This window comes from Archocentrus centrarchus, chromosome 10 (assembly GCF_007364275.1).
Source record: "Archocentrus centrarchus isolate MPI-CPG fArcCen1 chromosome 10, fArcCen1, whole genome shotgun sequence".
NCBI lineage: Eukaryota > Metazoa > Chordata > Actinopteri > Cichliformes > Cichlidae > Archocentrus > Archocentrus centrarchus.
In genome coordinates this window covers 32171692-32196105 of record NC_044355.1, presented here as the reverse complement: position 1 = coordinate 32196105, position 24414 = coordinate 32171692, and the positions used below count along the sequence as shown (strand labels likewise).

Here is a 24414-nt window from a genome sequence, read left to right as displayed (position 1 = left end):
TCATCACTGTAATTGCAAATCTGACAGCAGAAGGATCATCACCATTATGAAAAAGCTTTCAATGCCGTTTTGTTAAAACACTGAAACAGTGGTGCTGGTATAACAACATATTATACTGCACCACTGAGAAACATGCAAAATAAAAAATTAAAAAATTGGATGAATTATATCGAAGTTGCCAAATTCCAAAGTGTCAGACTGTCAGCAAATGCAGCTACCAGTATGAGAAGTCTATACGACACCCTCCCTGAGTAAATACACCTCTGGCATGGTGTAAAAAAAAAAAAAAAAATCCTGTGTTGCCTCATTCTTCAGTTATCACATTCACAAGATTTTCAGAAAACTTGACCTCTGACCTTGAGGGGTGACCACAATACCCCATCAGCCTTTAAGCCTGAATAATAAAAAAGACACACACACACACACACACACACACACACACACACACACACACACACACACACACACACACCACCTTTTCTTTACAAAGCTCATTTATTTAAAATGAGAACCAATCCAGTAACACAGAACACTCGCCTACAGTAACATAGCGTAAAAAAGCATGCATAAAACAGACAACATAGATAAAAAGCATAAGTTCAAATAAGACAAATAAACAGTGCTAATAAAAACATGCAGGAAATTAAACTACATAACATCCCAAATGGAGTGAAAACACAACTCCACAACAGCATCAGGCGTTGAACTGGTTGAGGCACACCTTCTGCAGGATCTGCTGGGCTGCAGCCTTCTGGGCCTCTCCTACCATGGTGCGGGCACTGGATCCTGGTGCGATCAGGACCAGCCCCTTGAAAACAGCAGTGATCCCAGGGATCTGCACCTTATAGGAGAAGTAGAGGAATCCATCCGGCCCAGTATGGTTGTACTGCATATCATAAAATGGCTGGCCAAAGCCCATCACCTCACATAGTTTTTGGAGGAGCATTACTGGTGATGCTCCAAGAAGCCCCTCGGTGAAGAAAGAGGTGGGACAGGGTTTGGGGTGAGGGAGCTGTGGGGCAGTGGGACCGCCCACTGCTTTGCAGAAAGCTGAGGGGATGGATAGAGGGAGGGGCAGGCCTGGAGGCGGTGCTGAGGGCTGTGGGGGATTTTTGGTGTAGCGCGGGGGCCTCTGGGGTGATGGCAACAGGCTCTTTGCAGGTTTCTGAGGGCAGCGTGGCTCGGCAGGGTTCAGCTTCTCGGTTGAATGCCACTTGACTGACACAGCCATTGCAAATTGCTTCTTAAACTCTGCAGACAGAAGGAAGCAGAGCGGAGCTGAGATTAGCTGGAAGAAGTATTAACCTGCAGAGTTGTTTGGTCATTAGCATCAAACCAACAGGGATAAAATCTTAGTGAGGGACAAATCATGATATGAGATAGAATTAATGTGTTTTTATTAGAACTGCTGACAGCAAAACTAACAGAGAGCTCTTTGAGCTCTTCACATAGCTCCGCTGCATTCAGGGGCTCGGTCTAATGAAAAGGACCAGGAGTAAGGATCCTCATTTCTGATGATGTCATATTCTTCATAAACCCCCGAGAATCCTCACACTGTATCTACACCAAAAACAAGAGTAAACCCACTCAAACTACTGCTCACTATCCGGCTCTCACACACTCCTTAATGATTATAAATGAGCAATGGATAGAAATTGCAAAAACTATTATTACAACTTTAAATTGTCATATTCAATTTGCTCATGTATGTATGTTTGTTCATGTATGCTGAAGCTTAATGTGTCTTCCTGCCAGTTTGACACTTTGCAGATTCTGGGATCTTCTGTCCAGTCCTACAACACTGGCTTCAGACCAGTTCCACATATGCACAGGCATGTTTGTATGCACAGCTTTTTCTATGTACTTTGGCCTTTTGCCCACATGTAAACAGTGTTTTAAGTTATTGAAAACGGAGCTTCACACTCAAAATATTAGATTTTTCCTTATGTTCACATGTAAACACAAAGAAAAATCAAATATTTTGTCTCGCAATGTCAAATTTCTGTACCTTTCTCCTTTTTAAATGTCAGAGTGTGTACCTTTGTTATTGTTTGTAGGCTTCTGATTGGCCAGTATTTCTATACAGGGTTGCACTGCCACTGGTTGCTTTTGAAAAATAGCCATTAAAAAAAAAAAAATGCTTGTGCAAACATGGATGTAGCCTTATTGTTTGGTTCCAGCGTCTGACTATTATTAATAAAAGGTGCTGGTCATATAATTAGAATATCATGAAAAAGTTGATTTACTTCAGTAATTCCATTCAAAAAGTGAAACTTGTATATTATATTCATTCATTACACACGGACTGATATATTTCAAATGTTTTTCTTGTAAATTTTGATGATTATAACTGACAACTAATGAAAACCCCAAATTCAGTATCTCAGAAAATGAGAATATTACTTAAGACCAATACAAAAAAAGGATTTTTAGAAATGTTGGCCAACTGAAAAGTATGAACATGAAAAGTATGAGCATTTTGCATTCAGTACTTAGTTGGGCTCCTTTTGCCTGGATTACTGCAGCAATGCAGCGTGGCATGGAGCTGATCAGCCTGTGGCACTGCTCAGGTGTTATGAGAGCCCAGGTTGCTCTGATAGTGGCCTTCAGCTCTTCTGAATTGTTGGGTCTGGTGTATCGCATCTTCCTCTTCGCAATAGCCCATAGATTTTCTATGGGGTTAAAGGTCAGGTGAGTTTGCTGGCCAATTAAGCACAGGGATACCACGGTCCTTAAAGCAGGTACTGGTAGCTTTGGCACTGTGGTGCAGGTGCCAAGTCCTGTTGGAAAATGAAATCTGCATCTCCATAAAGTTGGTCAGCAGCAGGAAGCATTAAGTGCTCTAAAACTTCCTGGTAGATGGCTGTGTTGATCTTGGAACTCAGAAAACACAGTGGACCAGCAGATGACATGGCACCTCAAACCATCAGTGACTGTGGAAACCTTACAGTGGACCTCAAGCAACGTGGATTCTGTGCCTCTCCTCTCTTCCTCCAGACTCTGGGACCTTGATTTCCAAAGGAAATGCAAAATTTACTTTCATCAGAGAACATAACTTTGGAGCACTCAGCAGCAGTCCAGTCCTTTCTGTCTTTCGCCCAGGTGAGACGCGTCTGACGCTGTCTCTTGTTCAAGAGTGGCTTGACACAAGGACTGCGACAGCTGAAACCCATGTCTGCATACGTCTGTGCTGGTGCTTCTTGAAGCACTGACTCCAGCTGCAGTCCACTCTGTGTGAATCTCCCCCACATTTTTGAATGGGTTTTGTTCCACAATCCTCTCCAGGGTGCGGTTATCTCTATTGCTTGTACACTTTTTTCTGCCACATCTTTTCCTTCCCTTCGCTTCTCTATTAATGTGCTCGGACACAGAGCTCTGTGAACAGCCAGCCTCTTTAGCAATGACCTTTTGTGTCTCGCCCTCCTTGTGCAAGGTGTCAAAGGTTGTCTTTTGGACAACTGTCAAGTCAGCAGTCTTCCCCATGATTGTGTAGCCTACAGAACTGGACTGAGAGACCATTTAAAGGCCTTTGCAGGTGTTTGGAGTTAATTAGCTGATTGGAGTGTGGCACCAGGTGTTTTCAATATTGAACATTTTCACAATATTCTCATTTTCTGAGATACTGAATTTGGGGTTTTCATTAGTTGTCAGTTATAATCATCAAAATTACAAGAAAAACATTTGAAATATATCAGTCTGTGTGTAATGAATGAATATAATATACAAGTTTCACTTTTTGAATGGAATTACTGAAATAAATCAACTTTTTCATGATATTCTAATTTTATGACCAGCACCTGTATTTGTTTTCAGCATATTCACATTTTTCTGTTACATTTCTTCCTTTCTCTCTGAATTGAAGCCCACACGTCTGTGATTCAGTGAGGTTTTAACATCGGATACACAACAGCAGGAAAAAGGCTGCAACCAGAAATCGAGCCAAAAATGATGATGACAGTGGAGTGGCTAACCAGCAACAGGCAGAGTTCTTTCATGACTAAATGACACCTGGGCTGGCACAGAAATGTGACCATAATCAAAATTAATAAACTTCATCCATCTCCTACCTTCCATCAACACTTTCTTAGCCATAGACGCAGCATGGTGAGATGAGAAAGCAGTTATAGCAGATACCCCCGCTATACCAGGGCCGGCCTTCAGGGACACTCTCTCCACCCCTTCGACCAACACACGCAGCATCTAGAAGGAAAGCATCATTACTCAGAAGGCAACATTCATCCATACAATGGTCATGCGGCACTCTCAATGCCAGCTCTGGCTCAATTCAACACTACACTGTATGTGCTATACAACATTTCTGTTGCTGATGCTACTAGCATCCTCTATCCAGGGGAACACAGAAGGCTAGAAGCTACAAACATGGAAGTTGTAAAGTTGGCAGAAGTTAATATAACATATACTTTGCTGTGCTGTTAAAATGTGAGCTGACGTTTTATACTAGAGCTGCAACGATTCGTCGACACAGTCGATGACGTTAACTTCAAAAATTAGCCGACGTGGAATTTTAAATCTTTTTGATTTAATTTGAAGCCATATTTGAATTTTTGGTCAGACCATTTTTATTTATTTATTTGTGCATTATTTTCATTAAAAATTAAAAATTACTTTCACTTTAACATTGTTTGATATTTATTGTGATGCCACATTAGTGTTAAAAATACATTTGATTATTTTCAAACTCATATTTTTATGGATCATTATTTTAATTGTGACTATTGACAGATTAGTCTATTACCAAAATAATGATTAGTTGCAGCCCTGTTTTACATAGTACTGTGCAAAAGTACCACCCCTCCTTTCTTTATATTTTACCATGAAACGAGTGCACTAATTTACTGAAACGTATAAGCATCCATGGAAATACCGTATGTAAGGCAGAAACAGAGTTTGTGCAATTCAGCTGAACTTGAGTCATCATTACCCAGGACACACTTGAAAAAGAGATTTTAATCTCAATGTGTTTTTCTTCCTGGTTAAATAAAGGTTTGAAATGAATTTGGTGTGACCACCTTTACTCTTCAACACAGCCAGACTCTCTGAGGCAGCTTTCTTTAAGCAGTCTTAAGGAATTGTTCTCCAGGCTTCTTGAAGGACTTTCCAAAGCTCCTCTTTGGATGTTGGCTATATTCTGTTCCGTTATCTATCCAGATGATCCCACACCAGGGTTCTAGCCAGCAGTTATTACCATAATTAGCAAGTGACTGTGGCTATTAGCGCTAGCAATTTTTTCTTACCAGATCCCTGCAAACTTCATCAAATATAGTAAATGAACTGGTTTGGATATAGAACTTTTCTACTTTATGTGTAGTAATTTATAATATCTTTATTTAGCCTGGAAAAAGAGTTTGTTGTGCTTTAAAAAAGCCCTCCATACAGTTAGGTGGTCTTACAATGCATCACTGATTGAAGAAAATAATAACCCCAGATTTCTTTTCAGCAGTGTAGCCAGACTGACAGAGTCAGAGCTCTGTTCAAACAAATGTTTATTTAACCTCAACTAGTAATAACTTCAAGTGTTAACCATTAAGAGAAAAAGAATTATTCACAATACATGTATATAATTAAAATATATGTACATATCATGTACAGCTACCTTCAATACAACTGATATTTACTTAGACTCTTTTTCTTCAATTGATTTTGAGTAAAGTTCAATAATTACTAGCTTCAAAAGATCGATGTTGTTTATTAGACCCCATTCCTAAAGCGCTCTAAGGAGACTGTTGTGATTTGGCGCAATATAAATGAAATTGAATAGAATTCCTATAAAAAGTAGAATGGGAGGCAGAGCCTTCAGCTTTCAGGCACCTCTTCTGTGGAACCAGCTCCCAGTTTGCATTTAGAATTGACACCCACTCTATTTTTAAGATTAGGCTTAAAACTGTCCTTTTTGACAGGGCTGGATCAGGTGACCCTGAACCCTTCCTTGGTTATACTGCAATAGGCCTAGGCTGCTGGGGGCTTCTGATGACGTGTTTCTTCTTCATCTCTTTTCACTTTCTCTGTTTTTATACACCCTTCTGCATTTAATCATTAGTTATTATTAATCTTTGGCTCCCTTCCAAGAAGAGAGGCCCCTGCCATCACCCCTCCCCCAACCAGTCATGGCAGATAGCTGCCCCTCCCTGAGCCTGTTTCTGCTGGAGGTTTCTTCCTGTTAAAGCTGTTGCCAAGTGCTTGGTCACAGGGAGTCGTCTGATGAGGTTCTCTTATTATAGGGTCTTTACCTTACAATATAAAAAACCTTGAGGTCACTGTTTTTGAGTTTTGATGCTATATATATATATATATATAAAATGTATTTGAATTGTTAAAAATCTGGGAATATGAAGACTTTTCTTGTCAGTGTGTTTTTTTTTTTTGGACAGATGAACAAATATTTTTGCATATCGCTGTGTTCTTTGCATGCCACACACTTCTTAAGTGAGTAGCTGTTGTAGACAGTTCTTTTCCAGCTTCATGCATATCTATAATGCTTCTTCCAAGGTCCTGTCAGAGTTGTTGTGATTGATGAATACATGCTAAACAACCTTTCATCAGTGATTCAAGACATTAGCACAGAGGTTCCAGCTGTCAGTGTGTTATTGGTTAAATTCAGATTGTCTTTGTGTACAAAGCAATAACAACATTCTGCTCAAGGTTCACTACATTTAACTGTGCATAGAGCTGTATTCATGAGTGATAGATGTGCTATTTATTACTGACTGTGACACAATTTCACTTTTTTCTCTCTTCAACAAAAATAACAAGAAGAACACTCCACAGTTCAATCGTACCTGCAGTATGTCCTCTTGTCTAGTGGCAGCAGGCAGATCCCCAATACAGAGATGTCTCTTCTCAGTGCTGTGGCAGACACTGAGGTGGTGGCCGGGCTCCAGCAGGTAGCCATGAAGCTGGCGAATGGCTTCAGCAGCTATAGCTGGTGAGCCATATTTGGCATAGGCAAAGCCACGGTTCTGCCCGCTGAAGTTCATCATAAGTCGGAACTCCCAGAGCGCTCCCACAGAGCTGAACAGGGGGATCAGCAGGTCTTCATAGGTGTCCCGTGGGATCTGGCTGATGAAGACCTCGCAGTGGGGTCCTGGGGTGGGACCATCCCACACTGACCATGAAAGAGTGGAGATAGAGTAGATGATGGTATTTTATTTGCTTTATGCAATTTTCAGTTCAGTCTAATGCAAAATTATCTTCTACAACATTTGGAATGCTGCTTCTTTCAAGCAAACTGTGGCTGCTGTATTGATGTCAGAAGGTTAGTGTTAATTGAATTGGTACACATGAAAAAACTAAGCTGCTGCTGCCTCTCTCTTACCCTCAGGCGGTCCTCCATATTTTCTCTGGCCATTAACTTGAATCAGCTTTGTGTTGGTTGTTTGCAGCCAGGTTCCCAGAGCCTGCATCCGCTCAAGGTTCAGCACCTGAGGTGGAAACAAAGTAGAACCAGCATAGTATCATCATCAAGAAGACCTGTTACATTAATTTCCAAATTCTTATTGTTATTCTTGGATTCTGGAGTAGTTTTACATGATTCACAGTTCAACACAATCCTTATTTTATTCTGAGCCTTGGTGCAGCCCCTCAGTTCACCCCCTGAAACAAGCTGTTTTGCTCTCTTTAAAACAACTTTCTTGTGACTGGCTGTACCTTAGATTTCAGCAGTGGGTCAAAGGAGCATTTCTGCTTATAGCCAGCACTGTGAGCCTGAGATGAAGACCAGCCCTTCTCTCTGATTTCATACAGAAGAAAGAGTAAAAAAAACCTAACATTTATGCTATCAGCAGTCTCAAATGCAATTTGATGTCAAAAATATAAGACAATTTGGCCCTTAAATTTACTTTTTTGACATTTCGCTCCTCTTAATTGGAGGGCAAAGCGTGGGCCAGGAGTTTGAGACCGCCGATTTAGCCTAAGCTTATGGTTCACAGAAATTACTTGTACTGACCTCATTAACAGAAGCCATTTTTAATCTGGACCATTCTAAAGATAAATACATGGCAGAAAAGCTCCACTTTAACCAGACTGACACAGACTGAAAGAAGCATTCATTAGTGCAAAGAAAATGAAAGTCATTTTCCACTGAGCTGCTGTCACTGATGACAGACTACCTAACTCAAATATCACAAGGTGCCAGCAGCACCATTATAGTTCAATAATTGTGACAATCCATTACATAAAGTGCACAATAGTGGTGTGACAGTGTTTCCCCTGTAATTTTTCAGTAAAAGTATAACTGTAACAATTTAACCAGCTTCTTTAGTTTAACAATAAGCAAAGTAACTTCATGTTGCAACTCTTCAGCAACCTGCACAATATTGTCATTAGTAATGAATTATAATATTCCAGCCTAGAAGAAATAAATGCATGAATTAGCTTTTCAGCATCACTCTGAGACATCTGTGCAAATGCAGAACCCTCAATCCTACATATTTAATATGTGCATTGAAGGACATATCCTGGTCAAAAAGGACTCCAAGATTACTCACAGTGAGACTGGAGGTAATGCCATCCCAAGTAAGTGTCTAGTTGGACACCATGTTTCTTCAAAAAGAAGATGACTGACTAATGGACCAATCGTGGGGTTTGGGCGGCGGTCATAGGTGACACATATTTGTGTGAGCAGACTTTCTCTGTTCTGAACTTAAACGAGAACCGCTTGAGATTCAAACTAAGTGACTCCCACCTAGTGGCATTTTACACATGTCTACTACTGCTCTCGAACAAACCTGCACTGTGTGCCCTTTACATTAGGTAGCTCGCCTGCTGCTCTGTTATCAGAATTACAGAGTTGTACTTTATAGTTTTCTATAAGTTTGAAATTTCTGCTGAAAATTTAGATAGCATGCTCTGAAAGATTTATGGCAAAAAATAAACCCATCAGTAAAGGCCTGATCACTCAATTATATAACATGTTGGTTGAGAACCACAATGACAATTCTGAAAGTAAAAGACAGGGTTGGTTACGTGATTTATAGGAGGATATCTCACCTGAGGAATGGAGTAGAATATGTTTAAAGACGCATACACAAACCATCAATACCCGACTGAGATTAATACAGTATAATTGGATAATGAGAACGCCCTACTATTGGCCAGCAGCTTCCCCTTTACAGCTGAATAAGTTTGACCCCAGGAATCCAGATCTTTGTTATAAATGTAACACCTATCAGGGTTCACTATATCATTGCTTGTGGGAATGTGAGAAGGTACAAAGATTTTGGAGTTCCGTGTTAAACTTTCTTTCTCAGACAGTATCAAACCCAATACCTTTATGCCCTAAGTTATGTATTTTTGGTAGTTACCCAAAAAATTGGTCTGGAACCAGCAGGGAAAGAAAAACGGTTGACCTTTGTTTATAGCCCAGGCGCTCTATTGCACTATTCTGAAAAATGTAAACTGCCCCTCTCTTAGCCACTGGTTAAAGAACTGAACTTCGAGTTTGGCTCTCGAAAAGCTGACCTATATAGTTAGGAGGAAAGCTTCTGAGTTTTATGGTATATGGAAGATGTTTTTGGAATTTGTGAAAAATTGTGATATTGAAGAGGCATTGAATATGAGATAATTATAATAGCTACTTTATGTGAGGAATGCATGTTATTTTACTGTAATTTCTCTTATGATTATTAGTTTGTTTTTTTGTTTTTGTTCTTTTTTTAATTTTTATTTAAACACTGCCAGTTGCTCAATATGGGAAGGTTAGGGAAGTGTTATTCATGGCATAAATGAATAAAACTAATAAAGATATGTTTAAAAAAAAAAAAAGATAGCATGCTCTGTGTTCATCTTAATGGTTACATTTGCTTACTTCATTTTTGTCTGCTGCATGAAAATGAAAATATTAAAAGAATATTTATGTGCATTTTTTATTGTTTATAATAATGTCATCAGGGACTGTTGGCCCTTGGGTACTTTCACATTATCAAATCTACCCCTCCTTGAAAAAAGATTGGACAGCCCGGGCCTAAGGGAAGCATGTATAATGTAAATAGAACATGTAAATAGGTCCTAGCACAGAACCCTGTGGAACTCCATAATTAACCTTAGTGTGTGAAGAAGACTCCCCATTTACACGAACAAATTGCAATCTATTAGATAAATATGATTCAAACCACCGCAGCACAGTACCTTTAAAGGAGACATATGCAAAATCCACTTTTTTAGCCCCGTGTGCTGCGTAGATATCTTTATATTCTTTTTGGGTCATAATTTTCAGTCTGTTCAGTTTTCTCTATTCCCTGCTTTTCTTTCTTCTTACGTCACAGTATTTGCTGCGAAAATGAGAACTGCTCCATCCAAATTGGGATGGATGGTTTTCCCCAGAAACTTTCCCCGATTATCTATAACAGTGGTCCCCAACCTTTTTTGAGCCGCGGACCGGTTTAGTGTTAGAAAATATTTCCACGGACCGGCTTTTAAGGTGTGGCGAATAAATACGTCAAAATAAATGATACGACCATAACCAAGTGTGATATTTTCTACGTATAATAATAAAAAACGGGAATCCACTTTGTATTCGTATGCAACTCTATCAGCAGCGTTCTCGTAACATCCCGCCTCAACATGAATAACAGGCTCTCTGCCCACAGCGCTGCCTGGTCAGCTGTGAGAGCCATGGTAAAACATGCCTTCAAAATAAGATACACCGCAAAAACAAATACAGTAGAAATCACCTCAGTCGGATTCAAATGGCCCAGTTTGGGGTCTATTATCGAATTTCGCTGCAATGGCTTCTGCTTCATCTATGAATTTGCTTCTGCAAATTTTATAATCTGAAATTTTACTCGTTAGTGCAAGTTTGTAGCTTACACTTGCCACGATTGTCCCCGGTGAAATGAACTGATATAAACACTAAAACAATTTCCAGGCGTTGTTAGTGTGTGTGTAGTTGTGCATGAACGAGCCGATGCATGGAAGTGGGCGGACAGGAGCTGAGGAGGGTTTTAGCGCTAAACTCATCCAGTTTATGCGATCACATTTAACTGGAAATTTATTACAATGGGACCAGATTTTTCATCCGAGGTAGGCGAATATCCGACGGATTTATTTGATGATTTTATTGGAATTAATGTTAGGAAAAATCAGGACCTGCAGATGCCATCCAACTAGAGCGAAAACCCGATTTGTGCGACTTCGACTTAGGTGATTTTTACTGTATAAAGCGCATGAAAAATACAACTCACCATAACACTGAATCAGTGTAAGCCCCCTGAGCTTGTTTCTCTGATACTCATTTTTGCTGGCTTCTGGTTTGACTGGGTTCGGCCGATTTCACATGGAGCGTGGCTGCAGAGCCGCGGTGTAAAGCGCTGGAGAGTCAGTTTGATGGCTGGGTCTACCTCACTGCTATCCCCGGTGTTGATAAATAAAAATGGTAAATGGACTAGTTCTTACATAGCGCTTTTCTACTCTTGTTGAGCACTCAAAAATTTAAAGAAGCGTTATGTAGGTCAACCAACCGATTTCGTTAGACAGGCCTGAAGCTTCTAGGTTTAATTTTAGCGGTGACGTATCATGTGAGCAGAAACGTCTTGACACGTCAAGAGGAAGTCATGGAGGGAAGTTAACGGAGCGAATCCGCCCATTTTTCAAAATAAAATATAGTTTTGGCGCAGATAATAAGTAAAACGGAAATAATTTAAGTTATTTATTCTTTATGTGCGGCCCGGTACCAAATGTCCCACGGCCTGGTACCGGTCCACGGCCCGGGGGTTGGGGATCTCTGATCTATAAAGCCCACGTTGTTTTTTTGGACACCACTCAGACTGCCAGCGATTCAAGGAGAACATGGAGCTAAATGGTCAGGCTGGGGAGGGGTCAGGAGAAAATCTGAGTCCTGAATTATTTTGGCAAAGTTACACATGATTCAATATTAACTTGGTGTAACCAGGTGTCATTACTGCTAACGTGAATTATTATTTCACCAAATCTATATTTAGCCTTAGCCAGCAGTTTCAAATTTCCTTCCATGTTGCCTGCTGTTGCCCCTGGAAGACCACCAATCATGGTTGCTGGTGTCGCTGGCTTCGAGTTTGTTGTTTCCACCTACAGTAGGAACATTTTTCTTACATATCTGGCAAAGCACTGCGCCTTGCTGGAGGTTGTTACAGTAGCTCTATTTTTAATAAATCATCAGAGGCTGACGCATGCTGTCAGACATGTCGGAGCCTGTCTTGCTGTTGTGCACTATAGGGAACATAAATGAATGGTAAACTTCTCTCTATTATTAATATTCCAACATCACGATTTAAAAAAAAAAAAAATCACGTTAATACCATTATTATCGCGGACAATGTGATATGACACAGCCCTAATTCACACAATGATTTTTGTTAGCAGGTGCCAGACCCCCTCCTTCTACCGTAACTGTTCATGCAGCTCCTCTGCAGTCCTCTGGGGGTTTCCCAGGGGAGCCCTGTGATCTTCAATTCTTAACAGCATTTCAGACCATTTAATCTTTCTGTTTGAAGTTCTAAATTCACACATGTAAGGTTTTAAAGTTTAAATTTATCAGCTTTGCATGGGTGACTTGTTGTCATTACCTCATGACAACTTTGTAAGGACTGTAATACATGTACTAATCAGGCTGTGTGATTGGTGGACTATACAGACTAACAGAAACAGATACTTAAAGACTTGCAAACACAAGTTGTGTTTTTTTTTTTTTTAGCCAGGCTATTTTCATTCCTGGGGCAGCAAATACTGCAGTTTTGTGCAGCCACTGAATCACAGTCTCACAGCCACAACAAACAAAAAACAAACTGTGTGTTCCAAATATGAAATATTCCATATTTCCACATATTAAATATTTGTAACACACTGGGTGATCACTGAGTGTTTGTTGAACACTCATGTTCAAGTCATGCCACATCTCAGCTGGGTGGTCAGGCCCGTCCTGACAACTCCAAAAGCTGTTTTGGTTTGATTTTTTCACTTGTTTGTCAACCTCAGTTCTCTGTTGTGTATTGGGGTGTTTGTTAGGAGTTAATAGGATAAAACAGAAGGCCATAGGAACAGTAAACATGTGCCCTCTTCAATGCTGTTTGTTTTTTTTTATCTTTAGACAACCGACTGCAGTATTGACAATAATAAACATGATTAATTTTATTTATATGTTCATTCCTCTGATACAGAATGCAGAAATGAGGAGCCTGCACTCTAATATAACACTCACTGCACAAAGTTTTATAAACTTGGACGGTAGAAACGCACTTCAATCTAAAACACAGCGAGAAAAAAGGGGGAAACAATGTTGGTCATTTTTAGTACAACTGAAGAAAACAGTGACGAAGGCTTTATTAATATAATTAGCGGCAGGTGGGGCTTCATCGTAGAAAGTTAAGGGCTAATGGTCTAAGCTGGGCTTCTTAAACAGTAATGAAGGGAAGCATGAAGGCATGACGCCAGCACGTCGGGACAACACTTTAAACATTGTAGCCAACAAGCGTGTTTGTTTTCAACAACAGCAGCCCTCGCGCCCTCACTCCCGCTCACCAACCAGCCCTTATTTAACAATTTAACAATTAAACAGCACAAAAACTGAAAAAAGTTGAAGAAAAAAAGTTACCTGGGTCTCCTTATTTTCCATCGTCGTGGTTGTAGACTTGCAATGTAACGTGACTGTGTAACCCCGGGTCCTCACCTGCAGCCGCCCTCCTATTGGCCAGCAGCTTCCTCTTGACGCGGTGTGACCTTCATTGCCCACTGAGCAAAAACACGGAATGAAATTAGTCTCATGTACAAATAAACGGCCCAGAGTGGAAGACTACTCTGAAACTTGTTTTGGTAAAATACTGTGCATTCTCTTATTTATCTGTGTAACTATTATCTATATGTTTAATTTTTTTAGGGCAGCACGGTGGCGCAGTGGTTAGCACTGTTGCCTCACAGATAGAATACCATCTGGAAGGCCTGGGTTCGATTCCACCTTGGCCCAGGCCTCTCCCTCTCTCTGTGTGGAGTTTGCATGTTCTCCCCGTGCTTGCGTGGGTTTCCTCCCACATTCCAAAGACATGCACTTACTGGGGTTAGGTTGATTGGCTAATCTAAATTGCCCATAGGTGTGAATGTGAGTGTGAAAGGTTGTTCGTCTCTCTGTGTTGGCCCTGTGACAGGCTGGCGACCTGTTCAGGGTGTACCCTGCCTCTCGCCCTATGACAGCTGGGATAGGCTCCAGCCCCCCCCCCCGCGACCCTGACCAGGATAAGCGAATGGATGGATGGATGTTAATTTTTATGAGCACATGCATTTAGCTAAAAATAGGCGTATGTGTGTTGCATTTTCTTGTTCAAGACTCCAACATCAACTTAATAAACATATCTCTGTGACAGGCCCCAGAGCAGATGGTTTTTTTGGACCCTTACTGCCTAGGGGTGGGCAGATCCAGATATCCATAATATTGATACCAAAGTTGGTATTGTTATTGGATTGATAATGGCATGATAGGATCAACACTTTAGTTTCAGTTTCTCTCCTCAATGTTCAGTAAGTTGCTCTCATTTGTGCAAACCAGGGTTATAATAGTTTTGAATTTTACATTATAGTTTAGTTTTAGTTAGTTTTTACTTTTTTTCTCTAATTCAGAGCCACTACAGCTGATCTTAGGGTTCCTCCACCTTCTGAATCCCACTGTAACCCCTGAGTATCCTCATGTTGGTGTTTAGGTGACACAGTCACCCTCTACTATGGAGGACACAGAGAACAGAGCTGTGTTTAAATTCCCTTTCACAGTTTGTGTCCTACATAACAGATTCAAGCTGAGTGCATTCATTAGAATTAAAATTTAGATTGGAATAACATTTGTATTCTCATGTACTATTTTATATTATTACAATAATATATAATGAGGTTCGGTTTGTTTTACACAAAAATAGCAGGTAGAAACATCCTCCAAAGAACTACTTTTACTTTCTTACTTTGAGTACATTTCAGAGCCTGTACTTTTTTACTTTTACTTAAGTAGAGAAGTTGAACCAGTACTTCGACTTTTACTAAAGTATTTTTTAACATAGGTACTTGTACTTCTACTTAAGTACAGAATGTCAGTACTTTTGCCACCTCTGATAGTAATATTAAGGACACACATGAACATCAACAGGGAGAAACAAAGAAAAACATGAATTCCCAAACTCCACAATAAAGTTCAGCATCAGTGCAGCAGATTAACAACACCTACATGTGGTGTTTGACAAAAACAAACTCTTTGAAGGAGTCAAAGCTCAAATCCAGCTGCATCCTGATGTTCTCACCACCTGAAGCTGCTTCTGTTTTGGAGCTAGCTTGGTTAGATGCTCGCTAATTAAACTTGCAGGGTCTTTACGGCCTCTGCACACAACCTACGGAAGTTGCCGACCTCGTGTCCACATTTATGCTTGTGTAGCTGGATTGTGTGTGTTAATTACCTTGTGGTCGTGTGCAGGTGTTTTATATGCAGCGCAGGCTGGGACTTCTTTTTTGGTCCTCGCTCTTTGTGCTCAGTTTTTTGGCTGCAAACATATTTGTCCCTGTTTTTTTTTTTTTTTCACTTTCTTCATTCCTTCACGTCCATCCTGATAGTTTCAGCAGTCTCCTACCAGGAATTTGCTGACAGTTGTGAGTCCTTATATTGATGCTTTGATTATTATTCCTGATTGTTATTCTCTCACTGATAAAGTAGACGGAAACGCACAAGGACGCAACAGTTTAGTCACAACTTTCTGGGCTGCGTGGACCCGACAAGTAGTCACGTTTCTCAGAGGCGCAGGCCAGGTTACCTGGTAGGATCAGAGCGGTTTCTGTAGCCGTTGTGCGCTTCTCAGGTGGACTTTGATGTTGCTGGTTTTTCCTGACTGAGAAATGTGCCACGCATTTTTCATCATCCACAACAAGACTTTCGATTTTATCTGTGCTTTTGTACTCAAAGAACCTCCATACGGGACTCACACAGTTGTCCTACGGCGCTTCCAGCTTGAAGTCGGAGAGCGGAAAAAATGATTTCATATCAATCCACAAGGTTTAAAAAAAAAAAAGGAAAATGAAAGTCAGTTTATCGATAATTTCAGTTAGTTTTAGTTAGTTTTGTAAACTCACAATTCAGTTTTAATTAGTTAACGTTTTTTCCTTTTAATTATAGGTTTTATTTATTTCAGTTAACGACAATGTTTTTTCAATTTCAGTTTTCGTTATTTCGTTCGTTTTCATTAACTATAATAACCCTGGTGCAAACACTGCTTATTTCATGCACATATGCACACTTTGCCTCTTAGGCGTCGCTTTGACTGCTGGGTTTTCTCTGTAATTATTGCAGGGTCTTTAACTTACAATATAAGGCACCATGAGGCAACTGTTTGTTGTGATTTTGTGCTATATAAATAAAACTGAACTGAATATTTGGATTCACTCGCCCTAACACTGGCAGTCATGATAAGCAGTCACACAAAGCTGGTTATCAACCAGCTAAGTTAAGCCAGGGTTTGCCCTCCACATGTTGGGATGGGACTGGCAGCATCTTACCACTCAGTACACTCAGGAGTGTACTGAGTGGAAGTTTCATCTTCCACTGATTTCACAGTGGAAGATGAAACTATACTATGGGGAAAAACATCAGAATCAGAATCAGAAGGTTTTTATTGCCATATGGGTGAACAGGTTCACAGCATTAGGAAATTGCTGCGGTACTTTGTGCGTACAGAAAAAAAACAAATAAGTATAAAAACTATAAGACAATATACAAGTATACAAATTGCAAATATACAGAGATATTAGAGCTATAACTATAGCACAATATTACAAAATTACAAAATATACAGTGCAGAGACTAATTAAAAGATAAAAGAATGTAGACTATATTCCACTAATATGTACATCAGTGCAGTCAGACAGGTGCATAGACATAGGGTCATCAGCGTTTGTGGAGGGTGGTGGTAACAGTCTTAGGGTTATTGTTCATGAGTCCAACAGCAGAGGGGAAGAAACTGTTCTTATGGCGGGAGGTTCTGGTCCGTATGGACCGTAGCCTCCTGCCTGAGGGGAGAGGGTCAAAAAGTCTGTGCCCATGTGTTTAACATGAGGAGGTTAAACACATAATACAGACAGAAAACAACACAGCAGTGTGTGTGAGGGGAAAAAAAGCACTGCAGAGTAGGACTAAAAGTGTGCATATTACTGCTTTTTAAAAAAATCGTTAGTCTTCGCAGTATTCACAATGTTATCAAAAATGACAAATTTTCCTCATACTTTGATGCCTATTATGCAGAACAGAAAAAATAAGCGCTTTGGTCAGTAAGACTGGAAATGAGCTGCTAAATTAATAAAGTCTGGCCTATTTGAAGCCTGGAAGGAAAGCTGACAAAAATGCCAAGTTCAATATTACAGCTCTATCATTCAGACATGGGAGAATCTGATGGATTATATTTCATTAAATTGTTTAAAAGACAATTTCAGTTTTTTTATTCTTTATTCTTTCAGCTGCAGACTCAGTGGTGTTTAATGCTCTGAGAGTAAAGAATTAAAAACAGAATTCAAATGTCGGCTTAATCTACATGCACATTTGATCTGAGGTCAGCAGGAAAAATAGCTGCTCTGCTTTAGGATCATACATTAATACTAATAACATTGTTTTATGTGTGTTTGCAGCAAAGAGGGAAAAATGAAGGAATAAAGTTGCTTCTATCTATATTACTGATGCTTATTAGGGAAACTTCATACTAGGGTTTAATCCCGGGATCCGGGATTCCCGGGAAATGCGATCAGAACCATTTCCCGTTTCCCGGGAAACGTAAGACGGGAAACTGGGAAAAAAGTCGCACACGTCGATTTGTTGTCATACGGTAACATTGATGGGGTGATGAGTCAACAGTACTTACGGTATTGCGGTAACTCAGCAGAAGCGAGGCGCATACAGGCAATGATGTCTCCGAACAGTTTTGTGTGGGGGCATTTTACAAAAATAGATAATGACAGCGCCAAATGTATGTTGTGTGACCGAGTCGTCAAATGTTCTGGTGGATCAACAAGCGGACTACGCAGACATTTAGAGTCCAAAGATGACAAACACGAAGAAAGGCCATCATGTTCAAAACGTGCTAAAACGCTGGATGGCTACTTTAGCCGAGTTAGCAGCAAGTCTCTTGAAGAAATACTAGCGGAGATGGCAGCTTTCCATGGATTCTCCTTTAATAGTATGGCGAAATGTGAGTATCTGAGATCAGCACTCAAGAGGGATGGCTACACTCTCCCAAAGAATCCCACAGAAATCTCCAAGCAGGTTAGAGTGTTTGCGAACAAGGAGAAAATTAAACTGGCCGAAATGTTCCAAGACATGGTGAAGAAAGGGTTGCGTTTTTCGTTGACCATTGACGAATACACTTCTTCCCAACATAAGCGGTACATGAGCATAAATGTGCACGGTGCGCAAACTTACTGGAATTTAGGTGTCATACATGTCCGTGGAACAATGCCAGCAGAAAAAGTGAAAGTGTTGGTTGACAATCAGCTTCAAAGTTTCAAGCTTGACATGAACCAACACATTGTGTGCTGCACCAAGGATGGAGCATCAGTGATGGTGAAGTTTGGGAGACTGGTGCTGCCGGAATTACAGCTGTGCTATGCCCACGCAGTTCACCTGGCTGTCACAGATGTGCTCTACCACCGTGCCACCTCTGATGGAGAGAGCGAAGCAAGTGAAGAAGAGGAGGAGAGCAGTGAAGACTCTGATGACGAGTTAGCTGTGTGCGAGGATGGGTATCGGTCAGTGAGAGAGGACATGTACAGGAGCGTGGAGCGAGTGCGTAAAATTGCGAGGCACTTCCACAAATCCCCAGTCAGCAACGACAAGCTGAGGGAATGTGTCAAACATGACCAGGGGAAAGAGTTGGCACTCATCTTGGACTGTCGCACCAGATGGAACAGTTTGGCTGACATGCTGGACCGCTACATTGCACTACACAGTGACGAAGACCCTCGTTGATATCAACAACGCACTAATCATCACCAACGAAGAGCTTGCACTCATTCAGCAACTCAGCTCCTGCTTAAAGCCGGTGAAGATGGGAGTCGAATCGCTTTGTAACCGTGACACCACCCTCTTAACCTGATGGGATTTTCATCTTCATGATTGACCAGTTGACAAAGCAGGACACCCCCCTTAGCCTTGAAATGAGGAATGCGATTGAGAGGAGATTCATGGAACGGAAACAGAAGAACTTGGTATCTTTGTATAGGTGAGCATTATTATTATTATTATTATAGTAGTAGTAGTAGTAGTAACGTAGCCTATTAATTTTGTGATCGGAGAATGAGGCCTAGGTCAATCCGCTCATTTTCATTACTATATTTTTTGGCAGGTACTTTCTGGATCCCGGTGTTCTAGTCCCACCAGCACCAAGGCCCACTGAGATTTTCACCATGCCATCAAGACAGATGCTGATGCGGACGGCTAAGGGACTTGCGGAGCGTCTTTTCCTCGGCCATTTCTCCGAGGAGAGCGCGAGCGAGGGTGATGCAGATGCCAGACCTACATCACCGACTGAAGACGTCTCAACTGAAGGGAACCTCAACCTAGCATTGGATCTGCAGCAGGCCATTTCAATGACCACTACGCCGGCGTCAGATGAAATCAAAGAGGGTGACCTCATGAAAGTTCTGACCAAAGAGTTTTCTCTGTTCGAAGCTACAAACAGGAGGCCGCCCCACCTGCAGCAGTTGTTTGATGCCCTGCATTCTGTTCAGGCTACATCCGTGGAGGCGGAGAGAGCATTTTCTATCTGCGGCCAATTTGTCACTAAACTCCGAAATCGCTTAAGCGCAGAATCTCTCGATGCTCTCTGCTTCTTAAAAGCACACTTTCAGAAAAAAAAGAAAGCTTCCGAATGTTAAAGTTAAGGAAATATTGACAGAAGGGTTTGTTTAATGCGAAAAGCATTACCGTATTTTTCGGACTATACGTCGCTCCGGAGTATAGGTCGCACCAGCCAAAAAATGCATAATAAAGAAGAAAAAAACATATATAGGTCGCACTGGACTATAAGTCGCACTTTTTTTGGGGGGGGGGTTGCTAGAATCCGAGACCCAGAGCAGAAATTCCATCTTGAACGGCAATTTAAAATAATAATGGATTAAAGAACAGGACAAACACGGTTACGCCTACGTTATGCTAACGTAACACATTCAGCTACATGACGCACAACGAACACGTGTTCGGTATGTTAACGTAACATTAAGTTATTCAGATAACCATAGCATAAAGAACATACTAACAAGTTAACCAAACCATCAATCCATTGAATTCTTCATCCTCGGTGTCACTTCTAAACAATTCCGTACACTCCGTAGACGAAGCGCTGCTTCCTCTTCTGTGTCGCGTTAGTCAGACTCGTCGTCAGCTGCAGTTCCATTTATTCCGGCCTTTCTGAATCCCAACAGGATGGTTTGTCCCTGAAGCCCATGTTTTCTTGATCCATCCAATGACTTCCAGGAAAGTTGGGTGGCGCATTCTCCCAGTTGCCGTTAAACTGTGCTCTCCATCCATCATCCACTGCGCCCACAGGTTACGCAAGACTGCCTTAAAGCTCCGGTTCACGGAGATGTCAAGTGGCTGGAGTATTTTGGTTCATGTGTTATAAATGTCACATATACGTCACTCCGGAGTATAGGTCGCACCCCCAGCCAAACTATGAAAAAAAGTGCGACTTATACTCCGGAAAATACGGTACTTTTCATTTCAGGCACGTTCAGCCTCCGTTTCAGGCGTTTTAATACACAGTTGTACTTTTTTCCTCTTTAATTTGTTGTTAATTTTATATTATTATATATTGTTATCTTGCATTATATAGCCTATAATATATGCCTGAACAATAAAGAAATATCTGTTTAACTTCGAGTGTTTCTTTTCCTCGTTTGCAGCCACTTACTAACAATCATGAATTAGAATACAGGCCTAATGTGTGAAGAAGGTATCATGAAATAGATTATTTAAACATATTTCGCTTTTAAAATGGAGTTGAGTAAAATATCTACAATATCAAAATAGGTTAAGCCCGACACAGGCTACAGAAGGCCTAATTAAAATAAAAATAAATAAAACCCACTTTTTCCCGGGATTCCCGGGAAATTGCTCGTCTTTTCCTGGGATTTGATTCATGCCATTTTCGGGAAAAATATTAAACCCTACTTCATACCCTACAGTACCTGTTTTGACTGGTACTGTACCTTTTTTTCCAGGAATCCGCTTGACTGGTTAGTAGGTGGTGATTTCATACATTTTGATCTCTAATCTAGAACCTAACCTGCTCTGGAGCAGATTAGGTTCTAGAGATGAAAGAAACACCAGGGCCCTATTCCAGGAAGCAGGCTTAGCTAAAAACCCTGGGTTTGAAACCCTGAAATGAGGAAAACTGTTCCAGACAGAGAGCTAACTGTGGGTCAGTTCCCGGGGTAACAGACTCTGTGAACCTAACCTGCTCGCTGGCAGGTTTTATCCAACAAACTCTGAGTTTCTCTCTGACTCCTCCCCTCCTGCTGCACCTGAACCACCTGTCTGACACTCCCATTCATTTTCTCATTCATGAAGTTGCTGTCAGAGAAGCGAATTCATCACAGACATTTATGTTTCTACAAGCACTGAAATTCCAGTTAGACATTAGTTTGTTATTTTTGTACGTAACATGAAGCTTTTGCAGTCGTTCACTCGTCAACAGGCTGTAAGGACAGAGACAGCGATGATGTCACAGACTTATAATCAGCTGCAGCTGCTGTAAAATACTAATAATAATTTAAAATGTGCACAGATCCATGTGATAGAGAGAATGTGGTCAGGGGTAAACCCACTGAAGACAGATTTGTTACAGCTGGTGGACACAGAGGAACTGAACAGGGATGACAGCACATCCAAGTATTATATCTCAAACCTGGCTAGGATTGGTATCGCAAATGTTATAGAGACATGGAATGCTCACAGGATCCCAGGTATGATTCATTTCATTTTCCTGGCTCTGTTCAAGCCTGTTTTGACAACTAAACAATTTAAATTTAGCCTGCCAGTTTATGGTTAATTTCAATTTGAACTGTATTCACAAATTTGTAACTCCACTGACAAATCTGCACACCCAGCAGTGACTGAAATTCACAGGAGAGGGACAGTTTCAATTTGTAAAACATCTCATTACTTTGGCCTGAAATATTCAGATTTCTTGCTATTTTATGTGCAGATTTCCTTTTAATTTTCACTACTTACATCTAGACCTGAATAATGAATCCATGCTCACCCAGTTAAAGGAACACTAAACTAATCAGGCCTAGACCCTGAAGCCTGTCCATAACACTGATGCTGCAACCTGTGACCCGCACACTGAGGCCAGGACTCCTACTGTAAACAAACAAATAAAAAATGTAAAAACCAAGAAAAACCACATTCATCATTTACAGGCAATCTATTTCTTAACAATTCTCATGACAAATTAGTTTTCTTTTTTCGTTTTTAAGCCCACTGAGGCTTCTGGTGTAAAGATCTCATAAACAGCAGGAGAAAGGCTGCAGGTTCAAATCCTCAGACTGAGTAAAACATCACGGCCACGCCACAAAATATGACATCCACACCAGTATAGGTCGCAAATAAAGTGAAGGAAAGTTTCTTCATGGTTCAGAGTTTGCTCAGCAGAGGATAACGTGTTTGCTCATGGTCAGTGGGAAGATGTGAAAATGACGGTTGCTATTGGTCAGAATTAGACCATGAAAACTTAATAAATCTCAGCCTTTATAAACAAGGAAACTATTACATTTTTTAATTTAAATATTTATTTTTGATTTACTCCCACGATTAATGTATCTATTTCAGGCACTCCCTATTTGGATACCTGCCTCTGCTTTTAAAACTTTAGATAAAATTATTAATAACTTTATTTGGCAGAGGAGGAAGCCAAGAACCAGGCAGAAACTACTATTAAGCCCAAGAGAAAAAGGTGGTCTTAGTTTGCCTAATTTGAAACCGTATTACTGGGCAGCACAACTTCGTGTCGTGGTCGAATGGCTTGTACAATGAGGAGATGAACTGGATTGGTCTGGAGAACAATGCGTGCCAGTTGGTACCTCTTGAAGTGATTCTGTTTATGGAGGCAAAAAAATGGAAAGATTTAAAAGTTGAAAATGAGTGGATTATCTGTACGCACAGGGTTTGGTCCTTGGTGAGGAAGAAAATAGGAGCACCTTTAACAATATCACGCATAGTGAAAATAGCCAAGATTATTGACGTTTTCCCAAACAAACTGGATACAGGACACCAGAAATGGGCACAGCAGGGATTAATAAGAATCAACCAGTTATTCAGTGAAGAAACACTTAAGTCATTTAAGCAGTTACAAGACAAATATGGATTATGCTCTAAAGATTTTTATAGATATTTACAATTAAGGAACTTTCTTTTATCACACAAGGAATGGCTTACTTTGAAACAAAATATAGCACCCCTGGAAAAGTTAATGATAAAATGTGTAGAGGAAAATAGTAAGAGGAAGATTGTGTCTAATATATATAAACATTTACAGATGACTTCCCAAGATGGCGCCGAGGTGAACAGACGCACTGAACGAGCGCTCCCAACACGGCTGATTAGCTCCCCTACGCCAAAGCTGTATTGACATTTTTGAATTCATAAATTTATGATGAGAAGGGGAAAGACACTAAAAGGTAACTGTAAATCAAACCAGATACAAGAAACAGGCGAGAGAGACTCTAAAGGGAAAGCCGACGAAGACGTAAACGACCAACACATGGCTATGGCAGGCCTCCAAGCTAGCATCGAAGCCATCCACAAAGAGATTGTAGCCATTCGCACAGACGTGAAAGAAGAACTAAGCTGCTTTCGTGACAACCTCTCCGGCGACATGAATAGAGATCTAACCATTTTCAAAGAGGAGGTTAACGAAAAGCTAAACGCAATTGCGACCGACATGAAGGAGACCAGAGACAAAGCGGAGGAGTCGTTAAAACGAGTTGCAGAAATGGAGGAATGGACTGCGGTGGCGAAAGAGGTGCTGTCCCAAACCACAAGCAATCAAGATAAAATTCAAGCCAAGCTGACTGAGTTAGAAGCACGCTCACGAAGAAATAACATCCGTATATACGGGATTCCTGAAGACACAGAGGGTGAGAATTTATTGGAGTTTATTGAAAGTTTTATCAAGGCTGAGCTGTCACTTCAGGATAACGATCTGGCTATACAACGTTGCCACTGTGCTTTGGGCCCCAAAGCACCGCAGAATGCCAACCCCCGCTCCGTCGTGATTTATTTTTTGGCATACAGAACTAAGGATTTAGTGCTTCGCTCTGCATGGAAGAAAGGAGAGATTTGCCTCAATCAGCAACGTGTATACTTTGACCATGACTACCTGGCAGAGACCCAAAAGAAGCGGAAAGCTTATGCCCCCA

General features: G+C 40.8%; 1 protein-coding gene across 2 annotated transcripts; it reads right to left on the bottom strand.

Annotated features, from left to right (window-relative positions):
• Window positions 1–570: 570 nt before the first annotated feature.
• LOC115787225 (dead end protein 1-like) lies at window positions 571–13686 on the bottom strand. Of its 2 annotated transcripts, XM_030739810.1 has the most exons (6): window positions 13583–13618; window positions 7666–7747; window positions 7334–7439; window positions 6798–7123; window positions 4068–4200; window positions 571–1251 (listed from the first exon to the last, which is right to left on the bottom strand). In XM_030739810.1, exons 3-6 carry the CDS (start codon window positions 7419–7421, stop codon window positions 695–697), a joined length of 1104 nt encoding a protein of 367 aa, XP_030595670.1. In that variant the 5' UTR covers window positions 7422–7439; window positions 7666–7747; window positions 13583–13618; the 3' UTR covers window positions 571–694. The 2 variants fall into 2 exon arrangements, with proteins under 2 accessions (XP_030595670.1, XP_030595669.1); XM_030739809.1 differs by lacking the exon at window positions 7666–7747 and having other exon boundaries at window positions 13583–13686.
• Between the last annotated feature and the right edge of the window lie 10728 nt (window positions 13687–24414).

What these genes read in the sequence shown, in the direction of transcription:
- LOC115787225 (XM_030739809.1), bottom strand. Translation starts at nt 13,603, where the DNA reads ATGGAAAATAAGGAGACCCAG. An exon ending in TGGAAAATAAGGAGACCCAG is followed by an intron (nt 7,440 to 13,582) that starts GTAACTTTTTTT and finishes TTTCCACCTCAG; the next exon opens with GTGCTGAACCTTGAGCGGAT. An exon ending in ATATGGAGGACCGCCTGAGG is followed by an intron (nt 7,124 to 7,333) that starts GTAAGAGAGAGG and finishes TTTCATGGTCAG; the next exon opens with TGTGGGATGGTCCCACCCCA.